Genomic DNA, 23,274 nt, shown 5'->3' on the forward strand with positions numbered 1-23,274 from the left:
GGGTGGGAGGGAGGGGCGGGTGGGTGATGGGTATTGAGGAGGGCACCTTTTGGGATGAGCACTGGGTGTTGTATGGAAACCAATTTGTCAATAAACTTCATAAAAAAAAAAAAATAAAAAAAATAAAAAAAAAATAAAAATCAAGCAACAGGACAGGAGCACATGAGGGCACTCTCTGACCAGAGTCACATTAGTAATCTAGACATTTGATACCATTGGAGTTTTTAAAAAAAGAAGAGACAGTCTTTTAGTTTGATAGAGCCAAAGAAGAGGGTGAATCTTAAGCCAAAAACTCTTGTGAAAAAATCCAGGTGACAAGGTAAAAAGAAAAACAGAAGTAATAAATTTTAATTGATTTTTCCTGAAAATCCATATAGTGAGGAATGGCTTAGAGAATTCATTAATTTTGCTTTGGTCAGGAGCAACTTCTTCGAGGGAACTAACGGGCAGGCTACCTGGTTCCAGTCATTTCTATTTATGTATGAGGTATCTACTTTCTCCAAGGCTCTGTATAAAATGTCACACACACACAGACACACACAAAAGGCAAAGCCCTGAATTTGAGGTTAGTATGTATCTTAAAAAAGGGGATATTGAGCCAAACCTGTCAAAAGCTCTTGATGAGCAGGGACTTGGATGTGTATCTCTGGGGGTTCCAGCAATAGGAGTGATGGTGATGGTAATGAACATTTGTTGTTCAGTGGAATTTTCAAGATTTTCACATCTTTATCTCACATGATAGGTTTTTTATATGTTGGCGAAAATACACTTTAAGTTAAGAAGTGGGGTTAGGAATACATTTCTGCAGCAGAGGGTCAAAATAGTTTACCCTGGTAATTGCAAGGAAGTGGGACTACGGATGATAGAGGATTTGTGCATGCTAGAAATTATCTTTTTTTTTTGCCAAAGACTTGAGATTGAAACCACACTCTAGAATTCCTCATTCCTCAATAATCAATTAGTGTTTCTTTATCAAGCACCTACCATTGAAGGGCTTTATGGCATACAAAAAGTATAAAGAAGATGTGGTTTATGTACACAATGGAGTACTGCTCAGCAATGAGAAAGAATGAAATCCCACCATTTGCAACAATGAGGATGGAACTGGAGCGTATTATGCTAAGTGAAATAAGTCAGTCAGAGAAAGATAGATACCACATGTTTTCACTCCTATGTGGAACTTAAACTTAACAGAAGACCATGGGAAAAGGGAAGGGGAAAAAATTGTTTCAAACAGAGAGGGAGACAAACCCATAAGAGACTCTTAAATACAGAGAACAGACTGAGGGTTGATGGGGAGGGGCTGAAGGAGAGGAGAAATGGGTGATGGGAATTGAGGAGGGGACTTATTAGGATGAGCATCGGGTGTTGTATATAAGCGATGAACCGTATGAATCTACCCCTGAAACCAAGAGCACACTGTAGAAACTATGTTAGCTAACTTGATAATAAATTATCTTTAAAAAAAAAGAAGAAAAAGAAGCATAAGAAGTGTTCCAAACCATAAGGAGCTTTCTAATTGGTTAACACAAACTTGACCAAAGGTAGGAAAATTAAATTCTAGATAAGGGGTCTAGAGCTATGTTTCTTAAAGGATAGTCTTGGGACCAGCATCAGCATCATCTGTGGAGCTTTTAGAAATGCAAATAATCAGGGGCACCCGAGTGGTTCAGTCATTAGCACTCTTGATTTTGGCTCAGGTAATGATCCCATGGTCTCACAGTCTCGTGGTTGGTGAGACAGAGCCCCTCAGAGGACTCTGTGCTGACAGTACTAGAGCCTGCCTAGGATTCTCTCCTTCTCTCTCAGTCCCTCCCCCACTTGCACTATGTGGCACCTACTCTCTCTCTCTCTGTCTCAAAATAAATAACTACAGGGGCGCCTGGGTGGCTCAGTTGGTTGGACGTCCGACTTCGGCTCAGGTCATGATCTCGCGGTCCGTGAGTTCGAGCCCCACGTCGGGCTCTGTGCTGACAGCTCAGAGCCTGAAGCCTGTTTCGGATTCTGTGTCTCCCTCTCTCTGACCCTCCCCCGTTCATGCTCTGTCTCTCTCTATCTCAAAAATAAATAAACGTTAAAAAAAATTAAAATAAATAAATAAATAACTACACATTTAAAAAAGGAAAGAAAGAAATGCAATGAGGCACCCAAAACATACTAATAAGAAAGTAAGAGAATAAGGCAATCTATATTTAACAAGCCCTCTGTGATTCTGATGGAGACAGTGGAGAACCTCTTATCTAGAGATAATAGGACCATTTGAGCTTCTGAGGAAACAGTTCAGTGTTGCTGGAACAGTCATAGAAGTCTTTCTGAAAGAAGTATCACCTGATTTTGGAATCACGTTATCCTTTTAGAGATATTCCATGTCTTGGGTTCTTTCACCCTACCTCTCTTGGGTTTTCATATTAAATTGATATGTAAACCACTTTGTTTCCCCCAAAATTTACAACAAATGGGATGAATATGCAGTGCCTACTTACTGGTGATGAGATCTGTAACTTTAGAGGAGCATTTCCAGTGAATAAGAAACTTTTATCTGGGAAATTAAGTTTTTTTATTTGTTAATCAGAAGTAGTCTGGGCTTTCTCTATTCCTAATCCACCTTGTGGGTGATTATCATCCCAGAGTAAGGTACATGGTTTCTCATGATGGTCATCCTGCTTTCTATGCTGGCTTCTCTCTTTTACAAATCCTATTGTGAATTTTAACATCTGTTCTAAGGGTAGTTAGGAAAAGGGATGATAAATGCTTGAATTTAAATTAGTCCTTATTTTATCTCCTGCTAAGTTTGCTGCATTTCTGTCATTTCCTTGGCTTCCATGGGCTCCAATCAGAAGAACTGTGAATGAATGCAATATTGAATGGAATTAGGGAAGCCAGATACATCCAAGAGACCATTTCAGTCACTTATGTCCCATAGGCGGGGGCCCATATTGAACATTTTTCTTCCCAGAACCAATAATGGATAGAGAGATGGGGAGTACATTACTATCTGAAAGTTGCTAAGTGGTTTTAGTTAGGGTCCACTGATCTTAGTTGGGGTCCAATGAGAAAATGAGCAAAGATTATAGTCCTGACATTCAGTGTTTAAAATTTTGTATCTGGCAAACGTAAGTGATCACATGGGAGAGCAGACTAGCACACTCCCAAGTAAAAATATTTTTGTATCAATTTACAGTTTGAGGAAGGACCTGGGAAACACAGTGTAAAGACATCTGGGCTAGAAGCCAAAGAAATATAGATGAAAGGATATGCCTTGCAAGATTGCAGAAGACAGAGGCTGAATTAGTCCCCAAGTCCTAACTTGGCACCTATTTTTGTGGTCAGTTCTGAAATGAGCTCTCTGAGACTGGAAACAGGTATCCCAGAGAGTTGGGAGGACCAACAACATGGACATCCTTAGAGGGTCAGGGTCAGTTAGGCTGGGCACTTGGGTGATGCTTGCATCCTCCTCCAAAGCAGCCCTGGGAGATGGTGAAGCCTGAGCTTGAGGTTCTGTGTTTACTAACTCTTGAGCATTCCTTTCCTCTGTGGGCAAGTTTATCTATTAGAAAGTTCTCTCATATTTTGTAAACTTTCACGTTTTTCTATCTTGTTAGTTTTTTTATACTCACGTGATCTCCCCAGAAGGCCCACTTTTTGGTTTCCCCTCCCCTGCCCTTCCTAAGTCATCTCCCGGTTGACCAGCCATAGTTTTTATAGCACTTCTTGGATAGATAGGTGAAAAGTGATTTTTTTTAAGTTTATTTATTTTGATAGAGCCTGCACATGAGTGGGGGGGGGGGAGAGAGAGAGAGAGAGAGAGAGTCCAAAGCAGGTTCCACACCATCAGCACAGAGCCTGATGTGGGGCTTGAACTCATGAACAATGAAATCATGACCTGAGCTGAAATCAAGAGTTGGACACTTAACCAACTGAGCCACCCAGGCACCCCCAAAATTGGTCTTGAATCACATCACCATCTGTATTAATTTCCTGTGGCTGCTATAAAAAATTGCTGCAAATTAGGGGGCCAAAAACCCAGAAATTAGTTCTCTAACAGTTCTGGAGGCTAGAGTCCAAGATCAAAGTGGTAACAGGGTAGCACTCCTTCTAGTGCACTGGAAAGAATTCCTTCTATGCATATTACATCTTCTAGGGGCTCCAGGTGTTCCCTGGCATGTGGCCACATAACTCCAGTCTTTGCCCTTTCTTCACGTGGCCTCCTCCTCTCTGCATGTTTCTCTTACAAGGATGCATGTCATGGCACTTAGGGCCCACCTTGATAATCTGGGATGTTTTCATCTCAAGATCTTTAATTTTCTTATGTCTGCAAAGGTCCAGATAAGGTCACATTCACAGGTTACAGGGACTAGAACATGCTCATGTCCCGTGGGGGAGTCACTATTCAATAAAGTATGCCATCTTGTGTAGCGTCTATTTCAATGGTCCTTAAGGTTTAGGAACTGTGAATCACTTCAAAAATATGATAAAATATATGTAATTTCTCCATAATAAATACACATGTTCTAGTAAATGCATATTTTTATTTAAAATTTCTGGAGATTCAAACTTTACTATGACCACCAAAACCCATACATGTATTCTAGTTTGAGACACTTAGTGTATATCTTTGAATGGTGACATCCAAAATTGGCTACCTTTTTCTTTGTGATCTAGTTAATGTAGAATAGGCCAGGATATTGCCTCTTTCATTCTTGATAATATACAGAATTCTTAATTAATGTGTTGTAAGATCATCTCAAGTATTTTTGGTTTCTCTGAAGTATTTACTTACATTAATCACATTGTGTATGAAAACTCTTAAGATGCCACATTATTATTATTATTATTTATTATTATTTAACCTGAGCTCCATCAAGCATCATTTTCTTTATTCAATACTTATGTAGTTGCCAGGGAAGGACCTGACATATCTTTCTGTTACTTCACATTATTAGATTCAGCCTTTCCCTTCAGTCTGTCAAGACCTTTTTGGGTCCTGATTCTGCCATCAAGCATATTGACTGTTTCTTCCAGCTCTGTGTCATCAGAAAATGTGATTTCCAATGATGACCATTATTTTCATGTCTTCAAGTCATTAATAAAAATGATGAACAGGAAAGAGCAGACACCAGAACCTTACAGCTGACTACTCATGCCCTCCCCCCTCTTCGATTTTAATGCCTTAATTAGGTACTGTTCAGTCACATAATTTTACTGTCAGATGCCTTGCTGATACCCAGGTAAATTGTGTGCCTCATATTTCCCTCTTCTGTCTGTCCAGTAATCCTTCCATGGAAAGAAATGGCATTAATCAGACATGATGTATTTTATGATCCATGAAATAACTGTAAACTATTTGGAGTAGGTGGAAGTGTTTGGTTTAGCATCACTATTATTCTTCTACTCAGAGTATTCCAATCAGGGAAGACTAGAAGAGGTGATATTTGAATATGAGAAGATTTAGAAAGGTTGGATAGAGACAGAAGAAGACATTCATCAAGGTCTTCTCCCAGTGGTTTTTGTTTGTTTGTTTCTCCTGACAGTCTTTCAGTTTAACTCTTCTCTCTTCAAATAAGTAGAAACTTTTAAGACATAACTGCTTTGTTAGAGATTTTAAATGGACTGACTAGTGAACTCTCCATGAAATGAATCAGGACTAGAAGGTGAAAGTACCTCAATGGTGACCTGGCATGGACGTATGGGATTTGGAGACCAATGAATACAGCAAAAATGCAAGAGATCAGAGTAAGCCTAGGGGAGGGATGCTTACATTCACTCTGCTCCACACGGTATTGACCACACAACCCGAGATATTCTAGCCCCATGGCTTCTGCTACTCATTGCTGAGCTAAGATTCTTATAAAGATCATACGTTTTTAGTTTTGTTCTTTTAGTATAGTTGGCACACAATGGTACATTAGTGTCAGGTGTACAATATAGTGATTCAGCATCTCCATACGTTATGCTACACTCACTACAAGTGCAACTACCACCTGTAACCATACAAAATGATTACAGTATCATCAACTGTATTTCCTATGCAGTGCCTGTTATCCCTATGACTTATTCACCTCAAAGTCTGTTTTTTTAATTTTATATGTTTTTATTTATTTATTTATTTGTTTTGAGAGGGAGGGAAGGGGGAAGAGAGAGAGAGTGAGAATGAGTCGGGGAGGGGTAGACAGAGAGGGGGAGAGAGAGAATCCCAAGCAGACTCCTTACTGTCAGTGTAGAGTCTGACACAGGGCTTTAATTCACAAATCACGAGATCACTACCGGAGCCAAAATCAAGAATCGGCCACTTAACCAACTGAGCCACCCAGGCACCCCAAAGTCTGTTAGATCTTTTAGACAAGACTATAAAAAGTTGTATTTAACTTTTAAATTGATAGAACATTAAAAGGCATTTCTCAAGGTGTAATATATAAGTTGTACGATCTGCAAAACAGTCCTATTTCTTCATCCATTTCACAATTTTAGTCAACTTCCACCCCTCGCAAAGCATCTTCATCCTTCAGAAAGAAGAAGGGACTGTCCCTTGAGGAGTAGTCTCTTAGGTGTCACCACAAGAACATATGACTGGAAGGAGATGAGAATCCAGGGCTGATAAAATGATTAAGTCTTGCTGAAATGGAATCCATCCAATGCCTTGAAAGACTTCAGTTGGTTTAGGTTCCCAGAGTGATTGGTCTCCTCTTTATAGCACTATGATAGATATCTTGCACTGTAATTATAAGACATGCCACCCAAGTAGAGTATGGGTGATCAGTCTTTTTTTCCATTTTTCTAGAAACCATTGGTCATTCATATGTATAGGGCCATCAACTACTGGGCTTTGAAAAGGTCAGTATTGATTATCTAAGTCACATAGATGGTGTGTTTCTTTACTATACATAAATATGAGTTCCTTTTATGGGGCTACTGTGATTTTTCAGGGAAGGGAAAGGAGGGTGTTATTCATGTGAATTAAACAATAGGAATTTCAACTAAAGCACACTTAGATTCTGTCAGAATTTTGGAACTGGCAGCCACATTTCAGATTAGCTAATTTACCCCCATTCCCACCATACACATACACATTTACTTTACAGATGAGGAAACTGAGTCCCTGTCAGTAGACATCAGTAGATAAAATACCTGTGCTTGCATTAAGGAGAAACAAGAAGGCTACATGTCAAAATATCAACAACAGTTCTACCTGTTGAGTGTAAGATTTTGAACTATTGGGTGATTTTTTTCTTCATATCTTTCTGTGTAAGGTTTTGAACTATTGGGTGATGTTTTTCTTCATATCTTTCTGTGTTCTCATTGCTTACTATAAAGTACATATATTACTTTTGCAATTAAAAATGGTTAGTTTTAAACCCACTATGAATACCATGCCAGTTGGCTAGAGTTGTGTAAATGGTGGACTTTCTCCTTGGTGACCTTCCAAGACCTCAATTTGGAAGAACCTGTTGAGTCCAGGCCGCAATTTAGTCCTCTCTCCCTTCAGTCTTTGTGTATTAGTGAATGACTAGTGGGACCTCTCTGTTTCTCTCTCCCCTGCCTCCCCTAAACACTTAGAGTTTTCGGCCACTTCAGCCTCCGTTCTGAATGGCAGTTGGTGAAAGTGGACTACAAATCTATCTTCAGCCGACGCTGCACCAAGGAAGACTATCAGACCTGGCACCTGCTCAATCAGGTATACCATGTGGTAGGGGCATACTGGCTTCTAGGAAGAGGCCTATTTGGTCATCTCTGGGCCTTCCTATTTGGAGGAAGAAGGTAGTGGGGCATCTGAAGATAGTGATGGATTTGGGGGAAGGGTTGGAGTCCACACACACAGGTCAAGCATGCAAAGATGGTATTTAAGGACCATTTTTCACCCTGTGATCCTGATCAACCCGTTGAGATGATTGAATAGTCGAGGGGTGAGGGGGGCAAGTATTACCTCGGGCTTTTGCTCTATCTGTGGAGAAATAAACCCAGACAGCCAGGAGGACTTTCAGTGGTTTCATCATCTCACCTGTTAGTGGGGAGGGTGAGAATATTTGTCAGGCCAGCCTGCAGTGAGATCCCCAAGAGCCCTGGAAACAGGGCCACAGATAAAGGGTGAGGAATTGAGGTGAGTGCCTCTAGAAATGGTAGATATTTGTTGCTTTGCAGCATAGGTAAGACTTCTGCATTCTTCAGAACCATTGCGATCATGTGATTTATACCAGTTTCTCTGCTTTTCTTTGCCCTTGACTGGAAATAAGGATTTGGGCATGATTATTTATCATAGAGAGAGAACTTTTCAGGCCAACTTCAGTTTTACTCTGAAGATGATATGAAAAATATGCCAGAATTGGATTCTTTTCTACCACAATTTCTGTTGAAGTCATTTGGGCAATTTGTAAGTCTGTGACAATGACTTGGAATTTTTGCCTTCTCTCCAGAGGTAGAAGAGAAACAAGATGAAGTAGACATCATTGGCTAAGTTGGGTGGGAGGTAGTGATGAGCCAGCACCTCCTACATGGTGTTCCTCTTGTGTGGTAGTAAAAGACTGGCCCTTTTTCCCTTGAGACTCCTGAATGGTTACTAGGGATGAGATTGGTAGACAGAGTGACCAAAGAGAATGGAAAGGCCAGTGCTTCCTATAGAGAAGCTGGTTTATTTCACCTTCTTTGTGTTTTTCTTCCTTTCTCACCATGGACTTTCTTTCTAAGGGGGAGCCTTGCGTCATGGGAGAAAGAAAAATATTCAAGAAACGCAAGCCAGGAGCTCAGTGTGCCCTGGGTCGAGATTCCTCAGGGACAGTGGTTTCAGAGCCCTGTGTCTGTGCTGACTGGGACTTTGAATGGTGAGTCCCATGGCATCTCATTGTCAGTTTCAACCAGACATTTACTTGTTGGGGGGGTGAGGATGAAGATCGAGCTGGGGAAAAGGGAGTCATGACCCACAGGTGGCAGGTGTGTTTGCTGGCCTATGGGCCTGACTGTTTCAGTTCCTGGGCCCGAGGGTAACCCTGTACCCCTGGAAGGAGGACAGGAGGAGATATTTTCACAGGGGAGGTCACTGTTCTGTCAGAGCAATATGTCTGAGGAAACTTGTCATCTTCAGTTAGCATCCCTGGGCAAGTACCAGAGAGGTTGGTCTGAGCAGTGACAAAGCTCAGAGAGCTACCACCTTGGACAGCTACCTCCAGATACATTAGCTCAAACTGTGATCTTCCATGTGTACTCTCTCCTTTCATCATTTTTTTTTTCTCCCTCTAATGACAACCACAAAGAACAACTTTGAGTCTCACCTATTAGCCAATAATTCACAAATTTCCAATATATACCTCCAGCTCTGGCCTCACTGTCCTCTAGGATGGAGACATGTGTGTCCATGTACATACTCAGCCTCTATCTCCCCTTGAATTGCTAGTAGGGATTTCAGACCCAATGTGGCCAAAGTGGAGCTCTTCCTGAATCTTCTACTTTAGAAAGCAATTTTTTCAGCTCTTCTTGAACCCCTCTTCCCAGACCAGTTTTTCCAAACTCAATAAAAAATATAGTTGCTTAAGTCAAAATCTCAGGAGAGCTTGATTTTCCCTTCCCCTTCCCCTTCCCCTAAGGCCCAGGCCATCTGCAAGTCCTTGTGAGTCTTCACCTCCAGAACATGTTCTAACCCAAAGTACCTCTGCCCATGTTGACCACAACATGGATCACTCCCACAATCTACAAACTCTCTCTGCCTCCACCCTTGTTGCCCTAAAACCTATCCTCCTGACAGCAACCAAAATGAGATTGTGAAAACCCAATCATATATTACTATTCCTATGCTTAAAACACTCCAGTAGCTTCCTCTCTCCCACAAAATACAATGCAGTCTTCCTTCCTTGGCTTGTTCTACTCTACACGATTTGGCCTGCTACCATTGTGCCCTAATTTCCTACCATTCTGCCCTCACTTCCTGTTTTGCAGCCACACTACCGTCTCCTTTCTGTACCTTAATTAATCTAGGCTTATGCCTATCAAAGACAATAGCAAGTGCAGAATTTCTTCCAAATCTCAGCATGGCTGGAACCTCTGGATGAGTCATATCTCAGCAAAAACATCAGCTTTTCAGAAATGCTTTCTGAGGCCACCTGATCTCTCCTACACCCTGACACTCTGACACCCTAGTTCATTGTCTTAGTATTAGTGACCACATGGAGTGATCATGTTTTCTGATTGCTTTATTATTGTCTGTCTTTCCCCTGTAGACTACAAGTGCTATGAGGGCAGGAATTTTAGACTTTCTTCAGTGCCTATCCCATAGTAAGAATTAAGTGGTTGCACTCTATTCCCTGAACATTGTCCCTTTTAGGAGAGTCAAAAAAGTATCTCAATTCTGGGGATGGGGGATCCTGCTAGTGATCCCACACTGATCCCTATTAGATGAATTCCTCCTTCTCAGGACAGTCAAAAGGTGAAGTTCAATTTAGATATTTTCATAACCCATTCCAGGTTAAAAGACAAAGCTAAGGGCTCAGGCATCACCCTCTAAACTTGGCAGGACAACAGCAGAGTTGCATTTGGGCTTTTCTAATGTCGAATAACAGAAGTAAATCCATATGGATGCAGAACAGCTGCCCCTCCCCAGCAACCTCATTCAGCCTCATTTCATCCTCTTCCCGAAGCTTGCTTTGTGCTGGAACCCATGTTTTGTTCCCCCCTTTCTGCTAGCATTATCACTGGTAACTGCAAACCAGCTAGATGGCTATGACTGCTCCCTAGCTACTCTGCATCCCTGAACACATGCCTTGGAAAGCTTGACCTCAGTGAGAATCATTAAAATGGGATATGCTGAATGGAATTTAATTTGAATGTCAGGGTCCTACCTGTGGCACTTCTGACCCTTTGGAAACAGAGGATATTTTCACACTTGGGAAGAATAATTTTCAATTATTAACCACAACCCAGAAAAATTGTCATAGACCCCTCAGGATTATGCTGCGTGACATATTGATGTCAGCTTGAATATTCTGAATATGAATTTCAGTCTTCCTTGGGTCCCTCTGAAGACTGACTCCATGGAGGCACACTGCCCTTGCATGTCATACTATTCTCTCCTGTGTCTCTCTGAACTGTAATAGACCCTTGTCTGCTATTGGGAAACCTCACAATGGAGAAAGAAGAAGAATTATAGCATAAATATTTTTCTTTCAGTAATTCCACTAACATTTACTAGTCTGGAAACAAAAATCTCAGCTCTGATATTCACAGATTTTGACCTTGGGAAATTTTCTTAATCTCTATGATTTAACCTTCTCGGCAGTAAAATACAGATAATATAACATGTATCTCATTGGTTGCTAGAGAGGAATAAATGAATTAATCTACATCATTAATGTAGGTAAGGCATTCATCCTAGTGGTGTAGGCATCCATATGGTAGCTATTGCTGCTGCTGCTGTTAATCTTGTACCCCACAGTTAAGTAGTCCCCATGGTATTTTTAGCAAGTAAACCAGAGCTTATACATCCAAATGAGCCCTGTCTACAAAGTCATACCTTTGGGTGTTTTTCATTCATTTATTGTAGGTGGTACTGCTTAAAATATTTCTGAGCCTTTCTTTGGGAACTGCTATCAGAATCCATCTGTAAGTGAAGCAGTGCAAAAAAAAAAAAAAAAGAAACTAAAAAAGAAAAAGCCTTTGCAAGGTGTCCTTTGGTTCTCGCACTTGAATTTACAGAGGTACCACCCGGACCCAATGCTCTGTAACATCAGCATTGTTACTATGACTTTTTAATGAGACGAAAACGAGCATGTGGAACGTAAGCTACTTGACTAAGGTCACATAACAGAGAAATTTGGAGCTCAAATACAAGTCTAGCTAAATCCTATGTTCTTCTCTGTATCATGCTATTTCTCAAGAAATCAAACAAGTCTTATTAGATTCATTTTATGTTTCGAAAGAAACAGGTCCGCAAGTTTAGTTATTCTAAAATTAAAACATCCTCAAATAACCTGGGTGAACTGCTGTTGATATGTTTTTATTTAGAATGTTCCGTTAACTCTAACAAAATTCCAGATGATGTAGTTTTGACCATTGGTACTCGAATTGTAATAGGTGTATGGTGTTCAAGAGGACCTTATAGTATTTTGGGGAGTATGGTATTTGAAGCATTATGTGATTATATTTTAGAGCCAATTGTATCTCATATTAGAAATAATACAGAAGACAGTATGGATGTTCCTCAAATAATTAAAAATAGAGTTACCAAATGATTGAGTGATTGAGTAATTTCACTACTGGGTAATTTACCTGAAGAAAACAGAAACACTAATTTGAAAATACGTATGCACTCCTATATTTATTGCAGCATTATTTTATTTTATTTTATTTTTATAATTTTTGTAATGTTTATTTTTGAGAGGGAGGGAGGAAGGGGGGGCAGGACAGAGAAAGGGGGACAGAGGACACATAGCAGACTCTATGCTAATAGCAGATAGCCCGATGCAGGGCTCGAACTTGCAAACTGTGATATCATGACCTGAGCCAAAGTCGGGCACTTAACTGACGGAGCCACCCAGGTGCCCCAATTGCAGCATTTTAAATAGCCAAGATAGGGAAGCAACGCAAATGTGTCCATTGATAGTTGAATGAATAAAGATGTGGTATGTGTGTGTGTGTGTGTGTGCATGTGCGTACACACACACACACACACACACACACACACACACACACACACAGTGGAATATTACTCAACCATAAAAAAGGATGAAATCTTGCCTTTTACAACAACATGGATGACCTAGAGGGTGTAATGCTAATTTAAATAAGTGAGTCAGAGAAAGACAAATACCATATGATTTCACTAATTTATAGAATTTAAAAAAGAAAACAAAGAAACAAAAACACAAAAAATAACAGATTCTTAAATACGGAGAAAATAAGAGGGAAGCTGGGTGGTGAGGGGGATGAGTAAAATAGATAAAGGGAATTAAGAGCACTTGTATCTTGATAAGTACTGAGAAATGTGTGGAATTGTTGAATCATTTTATTGTACACCTAAAATTTATATAACAAAGAAAGCTGATTATACTTGAATAATAATAATTTAAAAACGAACCATTTGAGTCAGAGATAGGATAAGCAAACAAACACCCAGGACTTGAGGCTGGGTTAGTGGTCAGAATCTGAGAACAAAAGCAAAAAAAAAATCGTGTGGCCTAAAAATATTTTTGCACTACTTTTGAGTAGAGAAGAAAGTTTCATTTCTGAAATTTCTGTTGTTTTTCTACAATATTTTATATAAACAACTACTGAGTATTTAAAATTGTTTTGTTTTAAGTGATCTTCAGTAAGCATAGGTGTTGGTTTAAAAATATATATTTTTTCCATCAAATACAGTTTGTTTGTCTTCAGTGCTGGAAATCAGTGCATGGCAGGAGTTTCATAGCCCTATCTCCTTCTCAATGGTCCTTCCTACCAGGAAGCGTTATTAGCTAAAGAATCTGAAAAGCCCAGCTCAGTTAGTATAAAAGTAATTATTATGTGCATTCTACTTAGTTGTTTGCCTAAGCCAAATCAGGTCATGTTCATCTGATTGGTTCAAGCAACTTTTAAGTGTCAGAGACAGCAGGGAGAGGGTATAACGTAGTTTTAATCAGATTAGTGTGTGTGGGGGGGTTGTTTATGGGCTGGGGAGGATGCATTAAACGTCTTGATTTTGGTGGAAAAGTTTAGGAGTATAGCCTAGATCCACAAAGGGAGAGTATTTTCAACCTATATCTTTTCTTTGTTTGAAGAGGGAAGCTTTTACAGATTCTCAGAAGCATTTATTTGTAGAATAATATTCACCCTTTCCTCAGGAGCGCATGTCAGTATTAAGCATGAATTTTGCATAAATATTGATGTTTCTACTTAGTTAGCCTCATGCTTATTCTAGAGAGCCACTTCCATTGTGGCACTGGTGAAGGGCCAGGCATGAATCATCCCTGTGAATTAAGTTTGTCAAGGGCTAGTGAGTAGTCAGAAAAGGGAGTATAAGGGCCTTTTTTGAAGTCAAATGAGGCTTCTAGGAAGGAGTGGCCCTCTGAGAGATGCAAGTACCTTTGTTCAAGGAGAACCAGGTTGAACCAGAAATTATGTTTAGTCATTCTCTTTTCTTATTCATCCAACCACTTACTCAGCAATAACTTTTGCTGAGCACCTACTACTCACTAAGTCCTTTAGATGGATTATCTTACTTTTCTCAGCTAGCTTCTGGAAGGAGAGTCTGTTACTGTAGGCGTTTGATAGATGAAGAAATGGATACACAGAGAGGTTAAGTAACTCATTCAAAATGATAATATTCTGACCTGAGAGCTCTAAGTCTGGGTGTGTTTTAGTGCTTCCTTCCATGTGCAGTATGGTTCCACATCTATAGAGGGAGTTTATCAAGTGGTAACATAGAGGGGAAGATAGATGGGGATGCCGCAGTGCGTAAGTGCAGGGGTGTCTGAAATCTATCCAACCATTAGTATTCTGCATTTAGAGTACAATCAAGTATATTTTTCTATAGACTAGCATTGTAGGAAAAGCAAAGGTGTAAACCAGAGTTTTGAACTGAAAGAAGGCATAATAGCAAATAATAAGGAACATAACTAGGGGCTGAATTTTATAATCCAGACCTATATTATCCAATATAGTAGTCACTAGTCACATGTGGTTATTTGCATTAAAATGAAATTAAATTACACATTCTGTTCTTCAATTGTACTAGCCATATTCTGGGTGTTCATAGTCACATGTGGCTAGTGGCTACCATATTGGATAGCATAGTTGTAAAACAGCAAGGTCTTTCAGACAGCCCTGGTCCTTCCTACCTGCAAGTGCCAGAAATGATCAGAGCAAGGAGTGTTGAGGACTGGAGTAATGACAGAAGGCTTACTGTGGAAGGTTGTGATGGAGCTGTGTAGACTTGCTGCCAAGCACAAGGGAAAAGGGCAGCACTTCAGAGAATGCAGTTGTGTGAAAAGGTTGTTAGAGGGCATGAGGCTTGATAAAGAGAAATACTTGACGGATGCTTGTTGGGTTTTTCATACAATTTGTGAAAGAGTTTGGATGCAATCACCTTTCTTTTCGCCTGTATTTAGGCTTATGCCTTAGCAAAATGTTAATGATGTTAATTATTATTCCATCGTTTTTGTTGCAGTTGCTTCTGTTTGTTGAGTGTTCACTCTGCATCTGCCAAAACCTTCTATCTGCCCATTTCAAACCAGCATGTGATCCTGTCTCATTAAGTGGGACAGAGACATCCGGGGAGTACTATTCCTGGAATCTCAACCGCCAAACGGGAGAATGGAGGGCCTGGGGGTCACTGAGGCAGTGATAGGGCTCTGCATGGTCTGAGAGTAGAAAAGCCCCAGCAACTGGGCCAACAGAAAGCATGACTTCTGGGCTGGCTCCCAGAGTCTCAGAATGTCATTCCTGGGGACCAGGGGGCTCTCTCTTATGATGATTAAATGGGTGCTTCATTTACTAAATCTGAGCCATGGATCAGGAGTCCCAAGATTCACTTCCATCTGCCATTCCAGCTGTGTACAGTCTTGAACAAGTCACTTCTCTTTTGTTTCTCCTTCCAACCTACCAGTTGAGAGGATTAGACCCAAGGAATACAAGTGTCACTGACACGCAGAAGCTTTGTGATTTCTGAAGCTTGTCTCTTCCCTCTTTAGATGGTCTAAGCCTTCTCCCTGAATGGGATTTGGAGGACATACGTCTCCTGGAAATGGAGAAGTTTCCTCCTAAACTTTTAGGAGTTCTAAACCCTTTTATAGTTAAGAAAGATGCAGAGGTGACTTATTTCTGGAAGGAAACTGCTGGTGTGTTTGCAGAAGCTGTGGCAGCATACTGCCCTGAGGCAAATCAGACTTTCTGATACATTCTCTCCAAATGTCACAATTCAACAGAAAAATACCTCTTCCCCAGGAAGTTGGAGCAGCAGCTGGAACTGCTTGTTTTTTTTTTGTTTTGGGGTTTTTTTTGTTTTGTTTTGTTTTGTTTTTTGTTTTTTTTTTGAAATCATGCAAACTCCAGAGCTGGGGGGTAGGTTGGGCAGAATGAGATTTTAATATACATTTAACAGAAGTTAATGAAGAAGTCCACAGCTTGGAGGCAGCCAGTGATGTTTCCATTAATGTTATTAAATATTAATGAGGTGCTTTTTCTCTTTGGGGCAAAACAGCATGCCTGACGCACCTTTTTTAATTACTGCATTGCTAACAGGTAGCAGAGTTGAACAGAACTGCTGAAGATGGTTAAAGATTTAGGAAAGAACATTAAGACATTCCTTTCCTTCCCAAAGCTATTAAGGAGAGCACCCTTCCTGCAGAGATTACTAATATTTCTTAGGGTTGGCAGGACATTCATAGATTTAGTTTATCCAGCAGTTGGAGAATTGTCTAGAAGCATTGCAGACACACCACAGCCCAAATGTTTCTAATGATAAGCAATGCTTAGAAATCAGATATTCTGGTGGTGCCTGGGTGGCTCAGTTGGTTAAGTGTCCAAGTTCGGCTCAGGTCATGATCTCATGGTTTGTGGGTTCCAGCCCCATGTCAGGCTCTGTGCTGACAGTTCAGAGCCTGCAGCCTGCTTTGGATTCTGTGTTTCCTTCTCTCTCTGCCCTGGCCCCACTCATGCTCTCTGTCTCTCTGTCTCTCTGTCTCTTTGTCTCTCTCAAAAATGAATAAACATAAAAAAATTTTTTAAATAAATCAGATATTCAGTGCTGTGCTGGTAAATATTTAACTACTGCCTCTCTTGAAACAAATAAGCCCTCATTTGTAGCATTTGCTGATTGCTTTAAATATCCCCAAATGTGGCCAATTTCAAGCTACCAGCATGACGCCAGTGAATATAGAATTGAGAAGAGATGTACAGAAGCACATTATGTAGTATTTTTGCCATACAGGTACATAGATGCAAATGACCTCAGGAGCATAGATAAAATAATAATACCTAACATTTTATATATAACAATATATTATTATTATTATTATTATTATTATTATTATTTTTAAAAATGCAGCAAAATATAAGGGGTCTCTGTGCTTTATGTATTTATTTTTAAAATATATTTATTTAATTGAAATTTGATATAACTTATGTTTTTGATATTGGCTGTGTTTAACAACCATTAATTAGCTGGCAAAATTCCTGAAATTTTAAGTCTGTTCCCACTGGTGGTTACTAACTGTCACAATACTGAGTGCATTGAACGTGCGGGCTGGGAGATCTCTAATCATTGATCAGGAGGCATGGCAAAAAATTTGTTTGACAGACACGTCCCTTGCTCCTTATTTTCTTCCATTTTCATTTAAACATGGCCATATCAAAGCTGGTCTTGAGTCCCACCTTTCTGGCTTAGGCATCTGTCGAGCACTTGGGATGTTTTCTGTGGTCCACACTGGAAGGTGAACTATGGGTTCACATCTCCCTGCAGAGATAGACCCAATGTAACGGAATAATAAGTGTGATTACTTTTAAAACATAATTGGAGTATTCATTCACCCAGTAAATATTCAACACCGACAATGTCCTAACTACTGCTCTGAACTATTATATTGCCAAACAAAACCAACAGAGATCTCTGTATCTTCAATGTTTTCAACATGCTGTGGTCACAAAGATTCTGTCTGGGGAATCAGCGAAGGCCTCCTCTGATTAGATACTGAAGAAGAATACTAAGCAAACTACCAAACACAGACAACGTTGAGTGCTTCAAGCCCAGGGAATAACATATGCAGAGACAAAGGGTTGAAAATTTGGCCTGGACTGTTCAGGTATGAGTTTGGTGTAGAGGAATATGGTGAGGAAGTAAGGTGATGTGGACCTGAGAGAACAATTTCTATAATCTCCTCCATCAGTCGGTGCTTCCTAACTGTACTGCTTCATACTGTATTTTCATGTTCTGTCTCATGCTGTATTATTCTGTTCTTTGGTTGGATTTGAGGCATGTTAGGTCTCTTTCTCCAAAGACTAAAAGTCCTTGTAGGCAAGGATTGTAATACTTCTTCCTGAGGACAGTGTACATATTGAGTCATAAATAAATCTAGAGTTAAACTTGTATTCCTACCTCCCTTTCATTCCTACCCTAGTCACAGACCGTTTGCCTCTATTTTCATTGGACTTTAATTAAATCTTGGCTCAAAGAACATGGGAACAGAAAAAGAAAGGAGGGGTAGGTCTGGAGAGAGTGACTTTCCTTGCTGTTTTATGTTTTATTAACACTCAGTGGATCAATATTCAAATGTCCAGATTGTTCTGCCCAGTCTGTGGGTTTCAGGAAACCCTTGGGTGCTTAACTTAGAAGCATGAATTCTCCTGCCAAGTGAAGACACCCTCAATGACCTCTGGTTGGTTTCAAGAGCAATAATACTTATTTTATTGCTCTTTTTCTACCCTGACATTTATGCACCTGGGAGCCTTATGAAACTCCAAGAAGTAAGGAAACACCAGTCACATTTCAGACGGGGGCCCTCCTCTCCACACACTGGTCTTTTACTTCATTTTGGAATGGGAGGAATGCAGGAGGGAATCATACCTGATTTTCTTTCTTTATTTTATTACAGCTAGGCTTTTATGAAAATGTGGAAAAGAACCACAGTTTGTTGTTGTTTGTAGGGAAACAGGAGACCTGTGTTATATGTATTGGGGACAAATTGAATGACTGTATATATGTGAATGCAAATATATATATATATATATATATATATATATATATATATATATATATTTCTTGGGAAGGAATTTGTAGGAAAAATTAAAATAAAATCTATGAAATTAATTTTGGAATAACACCTGTGGAATTTTATCCAGAAATGAATCTTGACCTTTAAAATCATCCTCTTGCTTATCACCTACTTATGTCAGTAATTCCACTGTGATCCAGAATATGCTTTTCAGCTCATAGCATCCCTGACACCCAACCCCGGCCAGTGTACCTGCTACATGATGTATATCCATACCTTTTTTTAACCTGGAATATTTGTTTGATAATGCATTATTTCTTCCGTACACTGGATTTCCAATAATTCGAGATTATTTCTAACTCTAAAACTTCATATGAATATTTGCTGTCACTAGGAATATTTGAAAGAATGCAATGCAGCTTTTTGCAAGACTGTAGAGATATATTTGTGTTTGTGTGTGTCTGTGGGTGTTTTGGTATTTGTGCATCTGTACTAGTGTGCAATATTCATTTTCTGGACAGTGACTACGGCTATGAGAGACACGGAGAGAGCCAGTGTGTCCCAGCTTTCTGGTACAACCCAGCATCCCCATCAAAGGACTGCAGCCTTGGTCAAAGCTACCTTAACAGCACTGGGTAAGTAAAACACCTGAAGGAACGCTATTCACTAGTCTCCTGTTTCCCTAGATTGGGATCAAAGGTAGCATTTCTTCTGAAGCAAGAGAGAGTATGGATAGTTTGTTTATAGGTGGCTTCTGAGGAAAGCTGAGGCTTTCTTTAGCTGAGAGTAGCTTTAGGGGGAACATCAGAAATCTACCAGATTTCAATACTTTTTTCCATTTGCCTCTGACAGACCATAGCTATTGTTTCAGTCGGGTCTTCTTTGCTGGAAAGAGATGCCACCTTATTTTTTGAGCCCCTAAGGAAATAAATGAACACAAGTGGTATGCAGATATTACAGTGCTCTCTAGTGATAGACGAACAGAAGCTCTCCTAGACTGTGATGCTGGCAACTTAAAATGAAAATTTACAAGTCCCATTCTAGAACCTCCTGGAATAAGAAGGTCAAGGCATACTTTGTCTAATTGTCACACTATGTGTGTGTTTCTCTCTTTGCTCACTTATAGTTACTCAGATTTGTGGGGAAAAAAATATTTCCTTGAAGACTTATCTTCCCGTCTTTTGCTACCTCCATGGTGCAGAACGGATTTGGCAAGTGGATTGGGGGTCTAAGATAGCACTTTTCCAATTTTAATGTGTTGTAGATCGCCTGGTGATCTTGTTAAAATGCAGCTTGTGATTTGGTAGATGTAGGGTGGGGCTGAGATTCTTCATTTCTAAGAAGTTCCTGGGCATCATTGGCATTACTGGTCCTAGGACTTTGAGTAGCGGAGGACTAAGGTGTTCTCGACTCCAGTCTCAACTCTTCCAATGGGTCCTCTACCATCTCACACAAGTTACTCACCACCTCAGTACTTTTACCTTCTCTGATTGTAAAATCCTGAAAAGGTACAATCTACCTAAGTGATGGGAGAAAATGATGGAAGAGATGTGTTGAGTGGTCTGAGCTACTGAAAGACAAGAACTTTTAGCTAAATACTTGGTTCTTAGGGAGCTGTTGCCGGGTCCTGAGCTGGGGCTTAAGCACTTTTGATGCGATTTTATTGTGGGTGTCTAGTTCAGGGATTTAAGCCATTCAAAATACAGATCCAGAAGCATGAACTTTCAGAGATATGGTAGAAGAGAACACAGTGCTATCAAGTTTGAGGAAGAAGAATATGATAGGCACAAGTCGTCAGCTAGGCCACCAAATCCCAAGCCAGAGCGTACCTTGGACGGAACTCGAGGAGAATTACATCACAACACCACATATGATCACGTGACATGTATATGTACACCCAATTTAAAGCAAGTTAGGTACACCAAAATCCCAAATAGCCAACCAAATAAATTAGGAAGCTGAAAAGGAAAGATAATTCAATTTTTTCCAAAAGATTTATTACAACTGTGTACACATACCTCTGTGTTGCTTAAATGTTGGCTTATATTATAGGTGGTCAACCAGCTGGCCAGTTGAGGTTGAAGAGAAAGAGTAGATGATATCAAGTTTGCATTAGGATATGGTACCCACCAAAATATCTGCCATAAGTAAAAATTAAATATCTTGTAAATGATTAAAAGTCAGCAAGAAAGTATAAATTGATTACAAAAGTTTGATGATGTAGACTGGTGCTGACCAAAAGAATTATAATATGAACCACATATATAATTTAAAATTTCCTAGTAGCTACATTAAAAATAATTTTAAATGCAAACTTAATTTTAATAAGATAATTTACTTAACCTAATTATCCAAAATAGTATCATTTTAACATGCAAGACTAACCACATTTTAAGTGCACAGTAGGCACAGGTAGAAAGTGATTAGCATATTGGACAGCACATCTGAAGACCCATTATGAGCTCAGTTGGCAATTAAAAAAATAGTATGTATCTACAAAGGGGTATATTGTAATTCTATCTGAGGCAGTAACTACACACAGCATTTGCTTAACATCCTCCTGAGATCTTTGGGTGGAGATAGGGTTGGTAGTTCAGCAGTGTTTGGGGGGTGACGGATGGAGAGAGGACCGGGGGAAATATCAGGTATAGTGGAGGATCAATATTATTCATAAAGAATTGTCTCTCATCTGCTTTCAATTGAAAGGCAATCAGAAGAAGGTAGCATGGATGGTTTGGTTAATTACTCCTGACATACAGGGTGAAAGAAGACGTGATATAATGATGGTGGTGGTGGCACATTTATATTTTGTGGTTTTACCAGAATGTTGATTATATGCAGTCTTACAGATAGTGGAAATAATATTTTCCGTGCAGGTCAGGACTGTGGACAAGCTCTTGGCTTCATATGCTGGGATCACTGCTGAAGTGAGATGACGTGGCATCACTATGTGCAAAGATGCTCTTGTCCTGAAAGGCCACACTGCTTTGTGAGGAGTTTTCCCCATGCCCACTTCTTCTCTGAGCTGATTTTTCCTCAGCAGGATTTAACAGGCATTTCAAATTTGTGCTTTGGAATTGGCATTTGTGTTGAGTGGGAAGTGGAATATTAGTAAGGAGAGAAAATGTGCTGTGAAAGAGCCCCATGGCTTCAGAGCAAAGGCTATTAAGTATTAAAGGATGGAATGATGTCCTGTGGGTCGAGGGAAGACAGGAAGAGGCTTCCTGATGAATCAGAGTTAGAAGTCTGATCTTCTAGGTGATGGGCATTGAAGAAGGCATCTTTTGGGATGAGCACTGGGTGTTGTATGGAAACCAATTTGACAATAAATTTCATATATTAAAAAAAAAAGAAGTCTGATCTTCTAGATGGTTTTCGGTACGGAGAAAACTGGAGATGGCCTTAGATAACTCCAAACAAGTCCCTTCCTCCCTCACAGAAAGGAGCACTTGCTTTTCTTACTTCCCTCGTCCAGTGGGTCAGCCTCCTTCCCTCTTGCATGTGAGTCACGCATTGATTTTTCTTGGCTAGTTTAGACACTGATCTGATCCATGGCTCCCCAGGTAGGATCAATAATAATGTTTAAAGAGCTGCTCTTCCTCAGATGGAGGGATAGCAGTTCCTCGCATTTGTTTGGCTTCTTAAAGGGCTGGCTTCTTTGAGACTCAGTTTTTAGGAGCAGCTGTGCAAAACGTCTCTCACTCTAGCTTTCTGGTATCCTTTTCTAACATGCACACACACACTCACCCCACACTGCCAACAGCTGTCAATACTCTTTAGGTACCGGAGAATTGTATCTAACAACTGCACGGACGGGCTGAGGGAGAAGTACACGGCCAAGGCCCAGATGTGTCCCGGAAAAGCCCCTCGAGGCCTGCATGTGGTGACAACCGACGGGCGCCTAGTAGCAGAGCAGGGGCATAATGCGACCTTCATCATTCTCATGGAGGAGGTAGGTGTTGTCCTGGGTCTCTGAGGTCATAACTCACTGCTCCCAGGGAGGGAAGAAAAGAAAGACGATGTATCCCCCCAGGTGCCTGTACCAGAGTCAATGGTCAGAAGACAGAAGGGATAAAAGAAGGCTTGGACATTTAGGGACCCTCTTCCCTCCATCGCTTGGCACAGACCTGGGCTGCAGGAGACCCACTTGGCTCAGGGCAGATGCAGATCTGGATATGTTCTTTGAGATTCCCCTTTAGGGCCTGCTTTGTTGAAGGAATATTTATCACCATAAGACCATATGCTCTAAACTTTGCCAGAAGAAGGGAATTCGTATTTTTTCTGTTGCTCCCAGGAGCCTCTTTTGCTTTTTTCTTCATACTTAACCCCCCTGATTAAAAAAAGCCCACAAGGGGGCGCCTGGGTGGTGCAGTCGGTTAAGCGTCCGACTTCAGCCAGGTCACGATCTCGCGGTCCGTGAGTTCGAGCCCCGCGTCGGGCTCTGGGCTGATGGCTCAGAGCCTGGAGCCTGTTTCTGATTCTGTGTCTCCCTCTCTCTCTGCCCCTCCCCCGTTCATGCTCTGTCTCTCTCTGTCCCAAAAATAAATAAACGTTGAAAAAAAAAATTTAATAAAACTCTGTTCTTTGGAGCCCTGAGAACAATGGGGAACCA

General features: G+C 40.4%; 1 protein-coding gene across 1 annotated transcript in view; it reads left to right on the plus strand.

The window, feature by feature from the left end:
• The window catches only part of SORCS3 (sortilin related VPS10 domain containing receptor 3), a 611,532-nt gene that overhangs the window by 555,140 nt on the left and 33,118 nt on the right, over window positions 1-23,274 (plus strand). Inside the window, exons 15-18 of the mRNA XM_047072705.1 lie at window positions 7,555-7,672; window positions 8,680-8,813; window positions 19,184-19,297; window positions 22,443-22,614. Of these exons, the coding sequence (XP_046928661.1) occupies window positions 7,555-7,672; window positions 8,680-8,813; window positions 19,184-19,297; window positions 22,443-22,614 (538 nt within the window). The remainder of the gene's footprint in view (window positions 1-7,554; window positions 7,673-8,679; window positions 8,814-19,183; window positions 19,298-22,442; window positions 22,615-23,274) is intronic.

This window comes from Lynx rufus, unplaced genomic scaffold (genome assembly GCF_022079265.1).
Source record: "Lynx rufus isolate CCGP_SWC_20201006 ecotype Redwood Valley unplaced genomic scaffold, mLynRuf1.p SCAF_11, whole genome shotgun sequence".
NCBI lineage: Eukaryota > Metazoa > Chordata > Mammalia > Carnivora > Felidae > Lynx > Lynx rufus.